Here is a 22,451-nt window from a genome sequence, read left to right as displayed (position 1 = left end):
TATTTTTCAGACATGCGTGTTTTCTTTAGAATTACGAAAAAAATATTTTCGGGATATTCCAAGCATTAGGGTGTTTAGATACACTTGAGATGTACGAAAATGGATATTCGAGATAACAAAATGTAAGTAACTTCGAATTTAAATTATAAAATAACCCTAGCTCTAATAGTGAAAAATATGCCACAGTGTTTTGAAAACCAGGATAATAATAATAAATGCTTCTATTATGTGTTTCCAATGCAGCTGGCTAATCGTTTGAACTGGTCCCAAAATAGCAATACATGTATATGAGTTTTTGTATATATGGGCTTATGGCCGTACATACAATTATTGTGGGTCAAACCCAAGGAAGCATTAACAGTTACAGCGACTACTGGCCAGGCATCGAAATAAGTCGAGAACGGTCGTTCAGGTTACCGGGAGGTTACCACATGTTAGAAAAGTCGAGAACGGTGTTTCGTTCTCGATACAAAATTTCAACGAATGGTAGTTTCGTTTCCGAACGTAAACCAGGCAATGCATTCAGGACTTCTGCGTTTCATTTTCTCGTCAGGAATTGCATCGATGTTCGCGCGCAAGTCACTCCGCGTTTAAACAGCGTCCACTAAATGAATTTATGTCCGCGTTTTGTTTTCTTGTACAAAATTGCACCAATGTTCGTGCGTACTTGTGCAATTGTAAAGCAATTTTGGCAACCCGCGTTTAAGCAGCGCCCACTATATAAATTTACTTCCGGATTTTGTTTCTCGTATCGATGTTCGCGCGCACCGTTACAATTTCAAAACGACCGCGTAGTAGTAACAGGAATTCAATTCTAACTTTCATATAGTTGTGGAAACCTATAGGTTACCAGACTATATTTTGTGGTAACCTGTAAATGGGTTACCAGACACAATGCTTATTTCGATGCCTGCTGGCAACAGAGAGCATGCACATGAAGGGTGGAATTTGAGACACTGATGAATTGAACATCTTGTTGATTGTGGAGTGACTGGACATGCCAAAAACTTTAGTTGCCCGACAGAATACCGAGTTTAGACATCTGGTAGACCGAGTGACAAATAGGTAGCCAAAACAGCCCGGGCTACCACTAAGGTCGAGCCCTGCAATAAAAGAATTGGAATTGAATTGGAAACCAGAGTCTGTGCCTTTAAGTTGATGTATGAACAAGCAGAATCTCTAGTTCATTATTTCCATAATGTGTGGTGGATATAGTCATATCATCACCGAGGTCTCACCACTCACTTTGTTGATGTATGAACAAGCAGAATCTCTAGTTCATTGTTTCCATAATGTGTGGTGGAGATAGGCATATCATCACCGAGGTCTCACCACTCACTTTGTTGATGTATGAACAACCAGAATCTCTAGTTCATTGTTTCCATAATGTGTCGTGGATATTCATATAATCACCGAGGTCTCACCACTCACTTTGTTGATGTATGAACAACCAGAATCTCTAGTTCATTGTTTCCATAATGTGTGGTGGAGATAGTCATATCATCACCAAGGTCTCACCACTCACTTTGTTGATGTATGAACAACCAGAATCTCTAGTTCATTGTTTCCATGTGTGGTGGAGATAGTCATATCATCACGGAGGTCTCACCACTCACTTTGTTGATGTATGAACAACCAGAATCTCTAGTTCATTGTTTTGTTCATTGTTTCCATAACATGTGGTGGAGATATTCATATCATCACTGAGGTCTCACCACTCACTTTGTTGATGTATGAACAAGCAGAATCTCTAGTTCATTGTTTCCATAACGTGTGGTGGAGATATTCATATCATCACGGAGGTCTCACCACTCACTTTGTTGATGTATGAACAACCAGAATCTCTAGTTCATTGTTTCCATAATGTGTCGTGGATATTCATATAATCACCGAGGTCTCACCACTCACTTTGTTGATGTATGAACAACCAGAATCTCTAGTTCATTGTTTCCATAATGTGTGGTGGAGATAGTCATATCATCACCAAGGTCTCACCACTCACTTTGTTGATGTATGAACAACCAGAATCTCTAGTTCATTGTTTCCATGTGTGGTGGAGATAGTCATATCATCACGGAGGTCTCACCACTCACTTTGTTGATGTATGAACAACCAGAATCTCTAGTTCATTGTTTTGTTCATTGTTTCCATAACATGTGGTGGAGATATTCATATCATCACTGAGGTCTCACCACTCACTTTGTTGATGTATGAACAAGCAGAATCTCTAGTTCATTGTTTCCATAACGTGTGGTGGAGATATTCATATCATCACGGAGGTCTCACCACTCACTTTGTTGATGTATGAACAACCAGAATCTCTAGTTCATCGTTTCGTTCATTGTTTCCATAACGTGTGGTGGAGATATTCATATCATCACTGAAGTCTCACCACTCACTTTGTTGATGTATGAACAAGCAGAATCTCTAGTTCATTGTTTCCATAATGTGTGGTGGATATTCATATCATCACCGAGGTCTCACCACTCACTTTGTTGATGTATGAACAACCAGAATCTCTAGTTCATTGTTTACATAATGTGTGGTGGAGATATTCATATCATCGCCGAGGTCTCACCACTCACTTTGTTTCTGATATACTTCCTAAATGTGAATCTTATACTGTTGTGTGTGTTTACTTATAGCAGGTGGGGCAGATTCCAAATGATTTCTGTTCCTAATTGTGAGAATACTGAGAACTGCAGAAATTTTTTATACATTTTTCAACTTGTCCATTTCATTTTGCACAACTATTTACAGCCATGTTAATGGTATCCTAAATCATAGACCAATTTCACAAAACATTGTAAGCTAAGTTTTGCATGTATGACTAAATCAAAATTCTTATTACTAACAGTACAACTAATGTAGTTTGAACTATAGACATTTTTGTTTTTTTTGGTCTTTAAAATGTTCCATGTAAGTTTCTGTGTGAAATAGATGCCAAACACGTGTAAACATATTATCTGAATAATTTCAAGTCACAGACGGAAACTTACGATATTTTGTGAAGTAAGTCTCAGGGGCAATTTCACCAAACATTGTACGTTTACGTCTGCGATTAGCAGTTATACCAAGCATACATTTACACGTGTTTGGCATCTATTTTGAACACAAAGAATATGGAGCATTTTAAGGAGAATAGAAAATGAAATAAATGTATTTCTAACTATATTTGTTGTACTCCAACAGTAACATGAATTGTGGTTTAGTCGTAGATTTACGTTTACGTGCAGAACTTAAGTTTACGTTGTTTTGTGACATTGGGCCCATGCCTGCTGCTCATAAAACTTGAGTCTGGCCGTGTTTTTAATAGTCTGAGACTTAACGCCATACAAAGTATTCGTGTGACCTCATTACAGACTGAGTATGGACTCAAAGGTTTTTTTATAAGTACGAGCCCAAATCTCGCCATTTAAAGAGATCTGTCACTATTACAGGCTTATTACATATACATATACATATATATATATATATATATATATATATATATATAAATATACTCTTCAAAAGAAGAAACGCAAAACCACATTGTCGTAACATTTGGAGAATTGATTTAATTATTGAATGGTGAGTCCGATAATTACCAAATGTTGCAGGATTGTTCACAATTCACTCTAGTCCATTGTGAGTAAGTGATAGGACACACCACCAAGGTCAAGGTCATCTGGAGTCAATACCGGGTGTGGCCTCCGCGTGTGTTGACAACTGCCTGGCACCGCCTGCCCATTGAAGCAACCAGAGTACGGATGACGTCCCAGGGGATGGTGGCCCACTTGGCCTGCAAGGCTGCTGCCAGCTCGGGCAGGGTCTGGGGCTGTGGTTGTCGCTGTCGGAGGCATCGGTCCAACTCGTCCCATAGATGCTCAATTGGGTTCAAATCCGGTGATATCGATGGCCAAGGAAGGACATTAATGTTGTTGTTCTGTAGGAAAGCCGTTGTGAGACGTGCTGTGTGAGGCCTGGCGTTGTCATGTTGGAACACTGCGTTGGCGTTGGCCATAACTGGAACGATGTGTGGCCGGAGGATCTGGTCAATGTAGCCCTGTGCATTCAGGTTGCCCTGCACGTGGACCAGGTCAGTTCTGCCAGTGTGTGAGATGGCTGCCCACACCATGACACTACCCCCGCCGAATCTGTCCACTTCCTGCACGCAGTTTGCCGCATAACGTTCACCACGACGCCTATACACGCGACATCTTCCATCATGACGTCGGAGCAGAAATCGGGACTCGTCGCTGAACCACACCCGTCTCCATCGCAGTTGAGGCCATTGTCGATGAATCTGGCACCACTGCAGTCGGAGTCGACGGTGTTGTGGTGTTAAGATGACACCTCGAACTGGACGTCTGGCACGAATTCCTACCTCACGTAGGCGGTTCCGTACGGTCTGGTCGGATATCCTGTGCAAACCTGGTATTGCTGCGGCTGTGGAGGTGGACAGTAGTCAATCGTTCCCGAAGGTGGCGTACCCGGATGTAGCGGTCCTGCCCGGGGGTAGTGACCCGTGGTCGACCGGATCTAGGGAGGTCACGTGTTGATCCATGTTGCTGGTAACGGTCCCACAGTCTGGAGATGGTGCTTGGGGACACATGGAATGCCCTGGCAACGGCCGTTCTGGATTCGCCTGCGTCTAGTCGGCCGATGGCATTGTTTCTCTGCGGTTCACCGAGACGTGGCATGTCCTGGATTGTCAACTGTCGGCCAGATACAGAGGCCAGGCAAGCGAACACCCTGCACTTTTATACTGTCGGTGTTCATGTTGCACGTGCAGACAACGCACGTGCAGTGGTGACATGGTTTGCACGTGGCTGCGTTTTTGCGAATATTCACATTTTGGAACTTTATTGTACAGTAGCTGCGTTTTATCGAATGTAACCATGGGAATGTGTTTGGGACATGCAATGACCTTATATTCACAAAGCATGAACTGGTAGGAAACATAAAATCGGAGTTATAACCCATTTGTACCCTTTTGCGTTTCTTTTTTTGAAGAGTATATATAATAGTACAAAATTTTTCTTCCTCACCTGAAATTCGGCACAAAATGCCACAGACGACCATAGAAGTCTAATATATATATATATATATATATATATATATACATATATATATATATACATATATATACATACATCTATGGTCGTCTGTTCCATTTTGTCCTGAAATTCAGGGGAGGGTAATTTTTATACTGATTATCCAGTGTTTGTTAGAATTTAAAAGCTGTTAACAATTTACACTCACACAAAACTCGGGACACACACACACACACTCATGGTCACACCTGTAAGTGAATCTACAACTTGCAAGGCATTTCATCCTACTTAATGTACGTCTGATGTCTACTTACATTTGTATGTCAGAGGTTATGGGCAGCGTTTAAAAAAAAAAAAAAATGAATTGTGGACATTAGAATGGTAGTATGTTGTAATCAGGCACAGTGGATTGGATAACATCATTAATGTGCCTATTTCCAATTAAGGTTCAAGCATGTCTCTCCCGGGCACAAACTCTGACTTGGCCAGTGAGTGGGTTCGGGACAGAAGGGAGGAGGGGGCCATGTACAGTACAAAGTATTTTGCTGTATGAAGACATATTTCAAATGTTAAATACGGACAGATCATGCACACCACGTGTAAACATTTTGCCATTGTCGAAGAGATTTACAAATGGCACTTTCGGTGATGCTCCCTACCTACAGCAATTCATATCTCAACGACGGCAATTGCAGTCGGTGCCGTTATTAAGTTCCAACCCTCGAAATTATATCAAACGGCCACTTACACAATATTCTCCATGACTTTTGGTCAAAAATACCGGCATTCTAGGTGTTGTAGGACTATGCACGACATGTATATTATGAGCTTAAAGGTATTGTTTCAAAATTTATAATAAATGTGTGCACTGACCTAGTATTACAAACACTAGATCTGTTCCTGATGTTTATTTTGTTTCATTCAATCATTAGCATGGTGGTGGTGGTGTGTGCATAATGCACATCCCTCCCACTTATACATTCGCCCGTCTTACAATCCTAGGGTGTGAGTGAGTTTTGTCCCCTCCCTCCTTCAATATAGAATCCCCAGATACGAACCATTGTTACCATAGTAATTTATTTACTATTCATACTCATAGTAACATTTTGTTTTATCCAGTAAATGGCTGCATAATGCAGACCATTGTTACTATAGCAATTCATTTAGTATTGTATTAATACTAACTTATTTTGTTTCATCCAACAAGATGAGTAAACACTTTTACAGCTATGTAACACGGACACACACACATGCACATACACACAAAACCACGTTGGTGTTTGTAGTAACATATACACATTATTTTGGGGTTTTCATACAGTGTTCAGTCTTACGTTTTTAATTAAATTGTTTCCTAATTACTTGTTTGTTTTTATTTTAATTATAGCGGTGAATGCAAGATTTTGATTTCAGGGAGGTGAAGCAACGTTTAAAATGGGCAACGGCAATTTCAGGGAGGGTCCAGTGATAAATACAATGAATTTATTTTTGTTCGGCGGTGACGTGTAATATTTCTGTGTGCTGGTGGGTTATTGTTATATACAGTATCCTAAAGGTCACTAACATGCATTTTATATACATTTATATAAAATGCATGTTGGTGTACTTTAGAGTAATGTAGGTGCTCTTTTTAAACGTTGCACACCTCCCTGAAAAAAAAACCTTTTCATCTGCCCTTTAAATGTTATACTACTATGGACCACAATGTCTATCCCTAATGTTTTGTAGATTACAACTTTTGTGCATATCTTTATAATTACTGTTTCGTCTTTATGTTTTGTAGATTATAACTTTCATCCATAATATATTTATAACTAATGTGTTTTGTAGATTACATCATTAGTCTGTAGGCTAAATACTATTTTTAACTTCTAATAATACATGCAAGTTTCAACACGTTCCATGAATCGCAACTTTCATCCAGTGAATTACGATTTTTGTCCATACATTTCTAAATTTTCTTCAATCTTTCACATGTTAAATAGAGAATAATACATGAGTGACCATTAGATACCATTTATCTCACGAGTTGTTTGAAAAGGTATCTAACGAGCGAAAGCGAGTTTGATATGTTTTTAAACAACGAGTTGTGAGATAAATGATACAATGTATCTTAAGGGACACAGATGTATTATTCTATTTCTTACATCTCCTCAAAACCCCGGTGTTAAGCAAATTTTAACATCTTTATTGCACTTGTAGCCGACGGAGTGAGTTATCTCAGTCGGTTGAGTGCTCTCCTTATGTGCTTGCATCGTAGAATTGGACCACCCCAGTGGATCCATTCAACTGCTTGGGTTTTTTCTTGTTCCAACCAGTGCACCACAACTGGTTAAAGGCTGTGGTATGTGCTTTCCTGTCTGGGAAAGTGCATATAAAAGATCTCTTGCTGCTTTAGGAAAAATGTAACAGGTTTCCTCTGATGACTGAGTCGGCATTACCAAATGTTTGACATCCAATAGTCGATGATTAATTATCAATGTGCTCCAGTGGTGTTGTTAAAACAAAACAAATTGTAGCCGACTTACGGGTTACATGAGTGCCAGGTTAACTATACGTCACAGTGTAATCGATTTCTGTCGTGCTGGTTCTTTATTGGACTGGTTCTTTATTGGACGTATGGCATTGGTGACCTAGGAGCAGCCAGTCGTAGGTCTTCAAATTGATAACACACATGTGTGTAGTGTTATCAAAAATAACGCATGGTGTTCTCACAATGGGTGTGTAAGAATATATTTTAATTGCCTTCAATATGTTTCATGGGTGATATCATTTGTTCATACCTTTATAATTATGTTTAAAAAAAAAAAAAATTGCCCATCACAAGTTTTGTTAATATATTTGTAATTGTCTTAAAAATATTTCGCGGACCCAACCATTTGCCCCACAGTGATTTGTACATTTATTTTCCCCTCTCCCCGAGGGATTGCAAAATATATATCCTGGGAAAGGGGAACCTCTGTTATTTGTGCTACAGGCCCTGCGGATCCTTAAACCGGTTCTGATTTCATGGATGACAACTTTTGTCCACATCTTTGAATATTATCTGCAAAATAATTTGTGGGTCACAACTTCCGTCCATATATTTCTGAGTCACAACTTCCGTATATAGAATTATATTGTTCACAACTGCCATCCTTTTTTTTGACGACCACATCACTTGGCCATATCTATAAATATCTACACAATAATTATTTCGAGGGTCACAACATTCAGCCATATACATTGTATCTTGTGGATTTCAACTTTCACACATACAGGTGCGGAAGCCGAGGTTAAACTTTTTTCTTTTCTTTTTTAACAATACAATATTAGACTTCATATAGGTGTCCACGGAAAATATAGAACAAATGGTCCACTAGGTTCATATTCGAAGTCCACCCCCCACGGTCTAGACAATGTCTGGCCCAGTACCTATGCAGGTATTTCGAGTGTGACACGTAGTTGTGTGTGTTTACCAATGGTCCATGGTTTGCATGTGACAAAGTTTTAGATTAAATCCTGTGTAATGTGTCGGTGAGTTATGTGGTGGTGTAGAGCGTATCCTGTCATCCAAATTACCAAGGCAACTCCCACAACAGTAGACACCTGGAAAATAAAAAAATAAATACAGGTGTTGAAATTAAAGCAGCAGTTGTCTGGAATCATGTTCATGTTTTAAGAAGCACACACACACACACACATTTAGCTAACAGGCGCCATTCCAAGAAAAGAAAGAGAAGTTTTGTTTTAAGAAGGACACACACACACACACATTTAGCTAACAGGCGCCATTCCAAGAAAAGAAAGAGAAGTTTTGTTTTAAGAAGGACACACACACACACGCACACACACACACACATTTAGCTAACGGGCCCCATTCCAAGAAAAGAAAGAAGTTTTGTTTTAAGAAGGACACACACACACACACACACACACACACATTTAGCTAACGGGCGCCATTCCAAGAAAAGAAAGAGAAGTTTTGTTTTAAGAAGGACACACACACACACACACACACACATTTAGCTAACAGGCGCCATTCCAAGAAAAGAAAGAAGTTTTGTTTTAAAGTAAAGTTTGTTTTATTTAACGACGCCACTAGAGCACATTGATTTTTAATCTTATCATCGGCTATTGGACATCAAACATATGGTCATTCTGACACTGTTTTTAGAGGAAACCCACTGTCGCCACATAGGCTACTCTTCTTTACGACAGGCAGCAAGGGATCTTTTATTTGCGCTTCCCACAGGCAGGATAGCACAAACCATGGCCTTTGTTGAACCAGTTATGGATCACTGGTCGGTGCAAGTGGTTTACACCTACCCATTGAGCCTCAGGGTTTGGAGTCGGTATCTGGATTAAAAATCCTATGCCTCGACTGGGATCCGAACCCAGTACCTACCAGCCTGTAGACCGATGGCCTGCCACGACGCCACCGAGGCCGGTCAAGTTTTGTTTTAAGAAGGACACACACACACACACACACACATTTAGCTAACAGGCGCCATTCCAAGAAAAGAAAGAAAAGTTTTGTTTAATGACACCACAAGAGCACATTGATTAATTTATTATCGGTTATTGGATGTCAAACATTTGGTAATTCTGACTCGTAGTCATCAGAGAAAAATCCACTAATAGCTGGTAAAGAGTTGTACATATTATATTCATAAATGCATTTCAAGTTATTTTAATCTAATTACAGCTTAACATTCCATTGATTTTGAGGTGAAATGTTTTGAGGTTAGCATGTTTGTACTCAGCTTGCTTATTTTGGACACACCCTTTATTGCCTTAGCTTTAGTGCAATCTAAATCATTGGGCCTAAGAATAATTACTAAATTACACAAATTTCAATCGGTATTTCAGTTTTTAATTTTTCTGCAATAAACCCTGCTCTGGATGGAATGAAAAGGAGATTTTTTTTTATCAAATGGCCCACATTGCACTTAACAACATGACAAACGGCCTTGGTGACGTCGTGGTTAGGCCATCAGTCTACAGGCTGGTAGGTACTGTGTTCGGATCCCAGTCGAGGCATGGGATTTGTAATCCAGATACCGACTCCAAACCCTGAGTGAGTGCTCCGCAAGGCTCAATGGGTAGTTGTAAACCACTTGCACCAACCAGTATTCCATAACTTGTTCAGCAAAGGCCATGGTTTGTGCTATCCTGCCTGTGGGAAGCACAAATAAAAGATCCTTTGCTGCCTGTCATAAAAGAGTAGCCTATGTGGCAACAGCGGGTTTCCTCTAAAAAAATGTCAGAATGACCATATGTTTGATGTCCAATAGCCGATGATAAGATAAAAAAAAAACAATGTGCTCTAGTGGCATCGTTAAATAAAACAAACTTTTAACAACATAACTTAATGTATAATACTTCAACAAGTACTACATGTCAATTGACAATTTACTCTATTCCGACTCATAGTCATCAGAGGAAACCCGCTACATTTTTACTAATGCAACAAGGGATCTTTTACATTCACTTTTCTACAGACAGAAAAAGACATACCACAGTCTTTGACCAATCTTAGCTCTTATGATCTCCTTAAATGCATAAGATGATCTTAGTGCTAATATGGCTTCATGGAATGGGGCCCATACCCATAGTAACCATGATTGGGTGAGTGGGGTGTGTGGAGTTCTCCCTCTTGAGGACAAAAATGTAGGTATTTTTGTCCTATTAGGCGTGTGTGCAGGGGATGAGTTTTGGGTTTTCAACTCATCCCACATCCCACCCCTGTTCTTGCAAAGTTTTTCTTCTTTTATTCTATATATTTTCCGGGACAGCATGCCTCGATCCCCTTATAAATTTCTATCGCTACAATCTAGACCCCTCCTTGCATAAATTAGTGCACATGCACCTACCCACTCTTATATAAAAATACAAACATGGCCTGTGGCCACTCCCCACTAAGAGACTGTTCTCAGTGGCAGATCCAGAACAAGCTATTACATGTACCACCCAATGTTAGACCTTTTTATTAGTTCTTCCTCTGATTCTTCAACATAAAAAAGAAAATTACAATAAAATTTAAATATAACTCACAAAATGTAGGGGAGGGGGGTCAGGGCCTTTGTCCCCTCCCCTTAGATCCGCCACTGGTTCTCCTCCACTAAAGATTGATTATTCCCACTCCCTCTTCAGGTATTGTTCTTATGAACCAGACTATTCCTATGAAATAACAGTAAATTTTGTGTTTACCTTCATCCACAAGTTGTATCGTGTCCACACGTCCAGAGCCTGCAGACGAACCAGGGCAAGAGAGCACGGGAGGTATGCCTCAGTCTTTCTAGACTCTTTACATCTACAAACAAATAATGATTTTTCTTTGTGTCTTTGTTGTTTATTAAAAAAAATAAAAAAATAAAAAAAATAACGGGCCTAATTTTCCAAGTTCATTTATTCAAAACTAGGTCCAATTTATGACAATGTTAAAAATTAGGCCTACTGTATGCCAGTTTATTGAAAGGTAGACCTAATGCATGTCAAAGAGTTTTAAAATAGGTCAAATTTATGTTAAAGCCGCACACCCTAGTTCCATCCAGCGAAAATAAATTATAATTTGGTTAATCTACAAACCTGTAACACACTTAGATCACGTTTTTATCAAATGGAGTGAAAAAGCAGGTTTTATATCGATAAATACCATGGGAATCCCCATGTCCCAATTGCTTGAAATAATTTTGAAAGTTAGTATTCTGATGTCACCGGTAGATGTCGCTCGAAGCACAACAATGCCTACAATGCCTACGTCACAACAAATTTCACAGAGTGCGCACAGACTTGAGGTGCGTTCTTTTCACCTCTCCTGGACATGTGCCAACTGTTCTGTCCTGGTTGTATCCCCTCTCCAGATATCGTAAGACTTAGCAAAATTATTGGTTTTAAGGGTTTGTAACGTTTTGTATTGAGACACTTACTTGTCTGAACTTTATTGTTACTGAAAATGTTCACGAACTGTGAAGAAAAATCTCACAAATGAACAACAACAAATCGGATGTTGATTGCGCGAACCGTGCACGAGAAAACAAACCGAATCAAAATGATAACGGTCACGTGGTATACCAACGTCTGTGACATTGAAATGGAAATATCCCATCTAAAAATAGATTAGACCTTGTCTGCTAAACGGTTTTTTCTCAAACATGCGTGCGTTTTTAAGAAATAAGAAAAATGCATTTTGTGGTATTACAAAAACCAGGATTACCAGGATTACCAAAAAACACTTCAGGTGAATGGAAATATATATTCTAAATAATAAACGGTAAGTAAAGTGCAATTTTATTTGTGAAAAAATGGGTTTAATAGCGAAAAACAACCCCGTAATGGTTAACAACTAGCCGTAACTAGGGTGTGTCCCTTTAAGCTATCAAAAAAGTAGGCCAAATTTATGTTAATCTGTTCAAAGGTAGGACCTAATGCATATTTATCTATTCAAAAATAGGACCAAATGCATGTTAAAGTTTGTTTTGCACTGATTAATTAATCATCGGCTATTGGATGTAAAATATTTGGTAATTCTGACTCGTAGTCATCAGAGGAAACCTACTACATTTTTTCTAATGGAGCAAGGGATCTTTTATATGCACTTTCCCACAGACAGGAAAGCACATACCACGGTCTATGACCATTTGTGGTGCACTGGTTGGAATGAGAAAACCCCCCAATCAGTTGAATGGATCCACTGAGGTGATTCGATCCTGTGATGCAAGCACCTCAGGTGAGCACTCAACCACCCGAGATAAAGCCCTCCCCAAAATGTATGTTAATGTATTCAAATGCATCTTCATTTATTCACTTTCTCTCCCGGGTCAGGTCCCTGGACATACCAGAAACCGGACCTGAGATAACCGTGCTTGAAACTTCGTGGTATATGGGCACACTAAAAGAGTTCTCGCTCACTCATTTAGTCAAAAGATACTACTTAATGTATTTCAATATTTTCAAAATTAGGCATAATGTATGTTAATCTATTCAAAGTAGGACCTAATGTATGCTAATCTATCAAAAGTAGGACCTAATGTATGTTAATCTGTTCAAATGCAGACCTAATGTCTGTTAATCTATTCAAAAGTAGGACCTAATGTATGCTAATCTATCCAAAAGTAGGACCTAATATATGTTAATCTATTCAAATGCAGACCTAATGTATGTTAATCTATTCAAATACAGACCTACATTGTAATGTATGCTAACCTATTCAAAAGTAGACCTAATGTATGTTAATTTATGAAAGTTCTCACCGTGAGTACAGCCTTGTGAGTATTGTTAAGTTGTCTTTCCTGTCTGCCAGTGGAAAGTGTAACTTATTTAACGTCTCCTGGGATAGTTGTACTCCATCTTCCACCATTACAGCCAAGTTGAACAATGCCTGATGGGGAAGAAATAGCTATATATGTAACAGAAAAATACATTGTGCTTATATCATAATGTTAAACACATACTAAAATGCATATTATATGTACATTCAACTATTGTGCCTACCGACTGTGGGTCAGGTCTTTAAGTAGATGCTGGTTGTGCTCTACATTACGGGATGATAACTGTTAACAAAATAAAGCCTTGTTAACTTAGGTACCGGCCTCGGTGGCGTCGTGGTAGGCCATCGGTCTACAGGCTGGTAGGTACTGGGTTCGGATCCCAGTCGAGGCATGGGATTTTTAATCCAGATACCGACTCCAAACCCTGAGTGAGTGCTCCACAAGGTTCAGTGGGTAGGTGTAAACCACTTGCACCGACCAGTGATCCATAACTGGTTCAACAAAGGCCATGGTTTGTGCTATCCTGCCTGTGGAAAGTGCAAATAAAAGATCCCTTGCTGCTAATCGGAAGAGTAGCCCATGTAGTGGCGACAGCGGGTTTCCTCTCAAAATCTGTGTGGTCCTTAACCATGTCTGACGCCATATAACCGTAAATAAAATGTGTTGAGTGCGTCGTTAAATAAAACATTTCTTTCTTTTGTTAACTTAGGTACTAACTATTATAAAATACTCAAAAGTACATTACACATTCTTCAATAAATAAAATATATTAGTTATTTAATTATTATCATTATAAACATCCATTTTATATTTATCTTTGATAAATATATCAAGTTACATATAATTCAGTTATTAATAAAATCTTTACTTAAACCTATCATCATAATAATACACTAAACATTTAGCCATTAACTACATAGCTTGAGTCATAATCAAATTATTATTAGCTAATTAATTATCCTTTGATAATGAAACTAGTTAAACACACACTTTAAACATTAATTCATTTAAAATTAATAGTACATTACGGGATGCATTAACCTTGGCTATGTGCTGTTAGTATTTGTGCTGAATGAAACTTGAAAACCTGGAGCTAAACCAAAAAACTTCTTTTCTGGTCTAAAACTGAATTGCCTCTGACCAGGTAAATTGAAAACCCCAGAAACAATGACACTGGGCTTGTCATTGAATTGGTTACCTGGCCAGGCCACAGAAAGTCACTGAGTACTACCCAAGCTGACTCAGCCAAATACAGAGTGAAACAAAAGAATAGCCAACCAAGACAACTTAAACAGAAACATAATAAAGAATAAAATACATGAATAGTGTTTTAAAATAATGCATGTTTGTCATATAATGTCTGTTAAAACACCCTGTTACACATATAGAACAAATCTCAATGAAAGAAAATTCCAATCTGATTAAAATCAGCTCCACTGGGTCTTTAATTTCCACTCCATATATAGCTTTGTCCAGGTGACCTACCATTCAAGAAAACCGTATAGGCCAGTGGAACTGATTTTAATCAGAATGAGAAAATTCAGAGGAGGATCCAATACTGAAGTGCCCCCCCCCCCCCCTCCCATTGGTCCGTATAACATTTTCCCTTGGTTCCCCCAATTATGTTCTGGATCCGCTCCTGAAATTAAGCCATCGGCAATATTGAGTTCACATCTCGGTTCCAGCTGCAAACGAGTTTTAGTGTCCATCTGTCCATCCCTCCATCCCCCCCCCCTCTAACTCCCTCTCCTCGACAGATAGCTGAGATACGTGGCCAGGCGAGCATGCTTGGACCGTATCACTACCTCTCACAGCCAAGTTCCTTATCATGTCAGTTTGGCGTGTGTTACATGACATGTCAGTTTCTGCATAAACGTACTGGTATGGCTGGTTATTGCACACTTTCTATGTTTTGATGGGTGGTTATTGTACGCTTTCCATGTTTTCATTGACAAAACAAGTCAGTTAACGCATAGACGTTCTGGTGGTATGGGCAGTTATTGCACACTTTCCATGTTTTGATTGACAAAACAAGTCAGTCAATGCAAAATGTACTCTTGGTATGGGTGGTTCAGGGCACAATATTTCACGCGAACCGCCGTTCTGTTCGCGTGTCGGTTACGCAAAATTAAATTTACGAGAACCGCAAATCGGTTACGTCATGACCTGTAAACGTTCAGAAATTAAAACTTGCAAACTTCACGATTACAGGAAGTTTATTCATGCAGACATACTACTGGTATTCCGACAAATGTTTTAGACTGATTTTTAGATACTTGATGCGCAGCAAACCACTAAACAACGTTATATTGCAACAGTTGTAACTTGCGACCAGTCTACAGTTTTAAAACAGTTTTAAAGAAATGTGCTCGGACCGCTTGGGACGGCTAACTTTTCTGCTGCTATTTTATCTCTAAAGGAATATATGTAGACATACTATTGGATTGGCTATAATTTTACATATGTTAAAAACAGTTTTAACGTAAACAGGAATCCAAAAGTGTCACAAAAATTGAAAAATACTAACATCGCATAATGAGCTTTAAAAAAACCCTAACATTTGGAACGTCACTGTAGTATATAAGTACCATCGATGAAGTGAAAGTAGCATAGCCACCGCAAATCGCAAAAAGGAATCCCTACAAATGAGTATTTATCTATTTCAAAGGCGTAGCGCCCATTACGCACGTGCGTAATGCAAAAACAAAATCCGGGAATAGGTCGAGGCTGTCTGTAATTGTTCTATAAAATAGACCTCTTAAAACTGACTCGAAAAAAGATTTTAAAAAATGCATCTACAGTCGTCCTAACTTTTAAAATTTTCACGGGTGGGGGGGGGGGGGGGGGGGGGGGGGTGGCCGAATCCCCTGCTCGGGCACGGCTATGGCGTGCGTAATTCTAAAAATATTTCTGGCTACGCCCCTGTATTTTGTTTCAGTACTGGGGCTAATATTCAGTTCTTTTATAATATTGTTAACTTTAGCAAGCATTAAAGACTTTTTTTTCTTTCTTTTTTGTAAAATGTTTTCTTTTGTATTTGTTTTAACTTTATGTTTTAGCTAAAAACTATGTATTTAAAATATAATTTCAACGTAATTTTGAGGTAACCGATCAGATAACCCATGGGTTACGCAAATATAATTCACGTAACCGAACAATTGGTTACCTAGTTAAAAACCACGTGAACCGACTTCCGGTTACCTCAGATTTCGAAATATTGTCCCCTGGTGGTTATTGCACACTCTCAGTGTTTTGATTGACAAAACCAGTCAGTTAACGCATAACGTACTCGTGGTACGGGTGATTATTGCACACTTTCCATGTTTTGATTGACAAAACCAGTCAGTTAACGCATAACGTACTCGTGGTATGGTTATTGCACACTCTCAGTGTTTTGATTGACAAAACCAGTCAGTTAACGCATAACGTACTCGTGGTATGGTTATTGCACACTCTCAGTGTTTTGATTGACAAAACCAGTAAGTTAAAGCATAACGTACTCGTGGTATGGTTATTGCACACTCTCAGTGTTTTGATTGACAAAACCAGTCAGTTAACGCATAACGTACTCGTGGTACGGGTGATTATTGCACACTTTCCATGTTTTGATTGACAAAACCAGTCAGTTAACGCATAACATACTCGTGGTATGGTTATTGCACACTCTCAGTGTTTTGATTGACAAAACCAGTCAGTTAACGCATAACGTACTCGTGGTACGGGTGATTATTGCACACTTTCCATGTTTTGATTGACAAAACCAGTCAGTTAACGCATAACGTACTCGTGGTATGGTTATTGCACACTCTCAGTGTTTTGATTGACAAAACCAGTCAGTTAACGCATAACGTACTCGTGGTATGGTTATTGCACACTCTCAGTGTTTTGATTGACAAAACCAGTCAGTTAACGCATAACGTACTCGTGGTATGGGTGGTTATTGCACACTCTCAGTGTTTTGATTGACAAAACCAGTCAGTTAACGCATAACGTACTCGTGGTATGGTTATTGCACACTCTCAGTGTTTTGATTGACAAAACCAGTCAGTTAACGCATAACGTACTCGTGGTATGGTTATTGCACACTCTGTGTTTTGATTGACAAAACCAGTCAGTTAACGCATAACGTACTCGTGGTACGGGTGGTTATTGCACACTCTCCATGTTTTGATTGACAAAACCAGTAAGTTAACGCATAACGTACTCGTGGTATGGTTATTGCACACTCTCAGTGTTTTGATTGACAAAACCAGTAAGTTAACGCATAACGTACTCGTGGTATGGTTATTGCACACTCTCCATGTTTTGATTGACAAAACCAGTCAGTTAACGCATAACGTACTCGTGGTATGGTTATTGCACACTCTCAGTGTTTTGATTGACAAAACCAGTCAGTTAACGCATAACGTACTCGTGGTACAGGTGATTATTGCACACTCTCCATGTTTTGATTGACAAAACCAGTCAGTTAACGCATAACGTACTCGTGGTACGGGTGGTTATTGCACACTCTCAGTGTTTCCGTTGGGGTGGGACGTAGCTCAGTGGTACAGCGCTTGCCTGATATGGTATGTACTACCTGGGATGGTGTATATAAAAGATCCCTTGCTGTTAATCGAAAAGAGTAGCACATGAAGTAGCGACAGCGGGTTTCCTCTTTCAATATCTGTGTGATCTTTAACCATATGTCCGATGCCATATAACCGTAAATAAAATGTGTTGAGTGCGTCGTTAAAAAACCCCGCATTTCCTTTCTTCCTATGGACTGTCAGTCAAAAGATGGAATGTGTACCATGCATACCACGGGTACATTAATGCAGTAAATTTGATTATTTACTCACGTGGGGATCTCCCTTCCCAGCAGCCTCTGTGTACAGATGAACTGCACGTGACACGTTCCGCCCATTCCGACAGCCGTACCAATGGTAGTCTCCCATTTTAATTAGCGCTGAAACACACATGTCAAAATAATTAAAGGCGCAGGTGTTAAAAAAATAATAATTCAAAAGTGTGTTAAGCGCACTAAAATGGTTCTTGGGTGATATTCTGTAAACATCTGGGTGATTATTGTTCACGTGTTAGTTTGAAAATGCAGTCTGGATAATACATAAACTGTGCCAGTGAAAAGGTATTATACATGTATTTAGGCACCAGTGTCTGGATGAGCAAAAGGTTTTACCACACTCTATATTGAACGGTAAAAACCCAGCTTTTTTTTTTTAACAAAATGTCAATTATTACATAAAATTATTTCGCAAATTAAAATAAAATTCAGCAATTGGTTAGTGCCAGAGCCAGCCCTGTATCGCTTTCTTTCTTCGATAGGATGTTACTATAATTGCAGGTGCCACGTTTCGCTATTTTTACCTATCTTGACATTTATCTCTAATAAATGACGATGAATTATGCTACTGTTGTTGTTGTTGGTGGTGGTGTATGTTACATACATTGTGTACATGTGTACTCACAGTAAGAGTTGACGAAATGAGGCTGTCAATGTATTGTCAGGTGGTAGTGTCGCCACTGACAGTTATAATTGTTGTTGTTGTTTGTGTTCTATACTCACAGTAAGAGTTGACGAAATGAGGCTGTCAATGTATTGTCAGGTTGTAGTGTCGCCACTGACAGTTATAATTGTTGTTGTTGTTTGTGTTCTATACTCACAGTAAGAGTTGACGAAATGAGGCTGTCAATGTATTGTCAGGTTGTAGTGTCGCCACTGACAGTTATAATTGTTGTTGATGTTTGTGTTCTATACTCACAGTAAGAGTTGACAAAATGAGACTGTCTCTGTATTGTCAGGTTGTAGTGTCGCCACTGACAATCTTTCTCCACAGATGCCACGATTCCATTCTGAAATATAATGATGGGATCATTTCATATAAAGCCAACTGCACATGCGAGCTTTGAGCTGAGCACAAGTTACTAGAGCCATCAGACCACAACTGGTATATCAAAGGTCGTGGTATGTGCTATCCTGTCTGTGGGATGGTACGGGTTTCCTCTGATGACTACGTGTCAGAAATACCAAATGTTTAACATCCAATAGCCGATAATTAATTAATGTGCTCCAGTGGTGTCGTTAAACAAAACAAACTTTTAAAGTTACTTGAGCCTTTTTACTCAGCTAATAACTCTTCAACTTCAAGCCAAGGTACCATTCTTTACGGTATTCTGCGAAATGCAGTAAGCCTATACTATAAGGAATGGTAGGGTCTACCTTGGTTTGTGAAGAGGGTAGCGCTTGTGCCCTGACGAGTTTGTTGTTGTTGTTTTTTTGGGGGGGTGGGGGGGGGGGGGGGGGGGGGTTGCCTCACGTGGTCGTGAGAAAACATATCAATAGTGTTTAATATTTTGGGCTACGCACAACAATCTCACCCTGTGCGGGCTACACCAGCTATCAGCTGTGGTGAAATCACCAACTGACCAATGTAAACATGAAATGGTATCAGAATGACGTCATTGTTACAGTCATAAGCAAAGTAGCACGTAGCTCATCGTACGCGAATGAATGAATGAATTCATGAATGAATGTTTAACGACACCCCAGCACGAAAAATACATCGGCTATTAGGTGTCATACTATGGTAATGCAAACAAATTAAAGTCTAAAATTTAACGACCTACTCTCGATTCACTAATATCAAAACCTATATTAGCTCGGCCATTTACCTTTCGACTGACCGTTGAAAATTGCGCCAAATTCCCTCAATCAAAATTGCGCACCCTTTTCTCTTTGGCATTTAATTGCTCCATTCAAATTCTATAGCACCAATTATATCTCGAAGGAAACAAGGGGATTTGTGCTATGTTGGCCATTCTCAAAAATACAGTTGAGCCAAACGTCTCAAGTTACGTTTTGCTCAGCTGTCAGCATGCTCTCCCTACAAAACTGAGCATAGGCGTTCTGGCTTCCATTTTTGTATTAGAATGAGTGAACTACATGGAAGGAAGGAGATGTTTTATTTAACGACGCACTCAACACATTTTATTTACGGTTATATGGCGTCGGACTTATGGTTAAGGACCACACAGATATGGAGAGAGGAAACCCGCTGCCGCCACTACATGAGCTACTCTTTTCGATTAGCAGCAAGGGATCTTTTATATGCACCATCTCACAGACAGGATAGCACATACCACGGCCTTTGGTATACCAGTCGTGGTGCACTGGCTGGAACGAGAAATAGCCCAATGGGCCCACCGACGGGGATCGATCCCACACCGACCGCACATTTGACGGGCACTTTACCACTGGGCTGCGTCCAGCCCCTCAACTACATGGTGAAAAGGCCTCACGTTAGAACATTTTGCCTGAATATCACCATCGTTTTTGCCTTAATTTGAGGAGTTAATTCCATAGTATCAAAAAAGGCGTTTCCCGTGGGACGGACTACAGGTATTTATTTGTGAGCCAACTGTTTTCTAAATTGCACACCAAAATAATTGTTGGGATTTTTTAAATGTTATTTCCAAAAGACTTTTACATTTCTCCTCACATCTAACCAAACTGAAATTATTTACAAAACAATAAGCATTTTTTTTTTATGGGAGGAATATAGCATCAAATTAGGGTGTACAAACAGCACGGAGATTCAAATGCAAGAATAATCCATTGGCGTATTAAAAAAATATGTTTTTTAGGGAATGAGGGAAATGGTTAAGGGAAAACGACACACGAACCAACAACCGACAATAATAACATAACACAAACAAACAAACAAAACAGAAAAACAGAGGCACTTTAATATATTTAGGAGGGAGGTGTGGGGGGGGGGGGGGGGAAGGGGGCGGTCCCCTTATATCTAGGGCCTCCACGAGTTCATAATTTATTGGACTCAGTACTCCACCTGGACCCGAGTACCTGGTAGATGATAATGAGACTATGCATCTTAATTCAGGCACTGAACATGGATGTTAAATCATACCAATGTATTGCATTCCACACTTTCCACTAATTGTTTGACCTCCATGACTCATAGCCCTATAGTGTAACCGGCGACATGCATATATTATGGCAAAATGACGTAAAACTATAATTAAATTCAAGTGCTCTTCCATGAACGAACTCGAGTTTTGCTAGATTCGGCCCGTGCCCGAGTACTCGTGGATACCCTAGTTATATTGCCTCTAAATATAAACATACATCCCAATCATTTTATTTACTGTTATTTAATAGTAAAATATCCAATAAGGATGACCGACGTGAAATTACATTTTAAATTTGACAAATAACTGGATGTTATTTTAGTACACGAATTTTATGTACTTAATATTTTCTTACACCATCAATCCTGCCGGTGACGGACGATGGATTATCACTGTACACAGTTCTGCGCTACTTTTATTCCTGTCAGGTGCGGATCCACGGTAAGGGTCCCGGGGTGCGCATTCCAATGAAATTTCGACATTTTCGCTTAAGTTACGGAAATTGCCGAGAACGTTACCATGAAAACGTCAGCAATCCTTTGACGTGACGTCAACAATGCTTCAACGTTTAATGTGCTGACAGAATCGCTGTTTAACATTTATAATCATATTTATTTTAAGTGTATATAAATGTAAAATATCTGTGCATGGATCTAGTACTACCTAATGTTAACTAGGCCTAACTACTGTGCTGTTCTGTTGCATTATTTCCTTCAAATGTTGAGTGGATATATATCAATACAGGTAAGTGTTTGATGTTTTGCATAGACGTACGGGCTCCCATTTTTGTAGGTGGGGTGCTTTTGCCCGAATTAAACGAAAATGCCCGAATCTGCATAACAACATTTATTCATATTAGCATTACTATTAAATAGCTATACCGGTATAATATGATACAGGGTTGCAAACAAATCACTACGCATTTTCCATATGAATTACAACTAATTTTGAGGGTACAATGATGGGAATGCATCGTGAAAAGGTCTCAGGTTAGCACATTGTGCCCGAATATCTGTATATTTCTTGCCCTAATTTGAGGTTTTGCTCCAGCACTGGGGGGAGGGGGGAGGGGGGAGCAGTTGTCCTCCCTGTCCCCTGTGTTACGATTGTTTGTTCGTTCGTTTGTTTGTACAGATCAAGTAGGAGATGGGATGCGTAGGCATTGGCGTAGCCAGCTATACAGCCAGGTTATATATTGGGGGAGGCAGCCACGTGGTCAATGAGTCGTGTTATG

The 22,451-nt window shown here is 39.4% G+C and overlaps 1 protein-coding gene across 1 annotated transcript in view; it reads right to left on the bottom strand.

Annotated features, from left to right (window-relative positions):
• Positions 1 to 7,759: 7,759 nt before the first annotated feature.
• Positions 7,760 to 22,451, bottom strand: part of LOC121385776 (protein sel-1 homolog 3-like) — a 69,009-nt gene continuing 54,317 nt past the window's right edge. Inside the window, exons 20-24 of the mRNA XM_041516555.1 lie at positions 19,051 to 19,141; positions 18,130 to 18,236; positions 13,271 to 13,398; positions 11,229 to 11,331; positions 7,760 to 8,624 (exon numbers count right to left, since the gene is read on the bottom strand). Coding sequence (XP_041372489.1) covers positions 8,526 to 8,624; positions 11,229 to 11,331; positions 13,271 to 13,398; positions 18,130 to 18,236; positions 19,051 to 19,141 — 528 coding nt within the window. The 3' untranslated portion in view covers positions 7,760 to 8,525. The remainder of the gene's footprint in view (positions 8,625 to 11,228; positions 11,332 to 13,270; positions 13,399 to 18,129; positions 18,237 to 19,050; positions 19,142 to 22,451) is intronic.

Source organism: Gigantopelta aegis, chromosome 12 (assembly GCF_016097555.1).
Source record: "Gigantopelta aegis isolate Gae_Host chromosome 12, Gae_host_genome, whole genome shotgun sequence".
NCBI classification, from domain to species: Eukaryota; Metazoa; Mollusca; class Gastropoda; order Neomphalida; family Peltospiridae; genus Gigantopelta; species Gigantopelta aegis.
The sequence above is the reverse complement of the archived record's forward strand: the minus strand, read 5'-3'. Positions and strand labels throughout refer to the sequence as shown.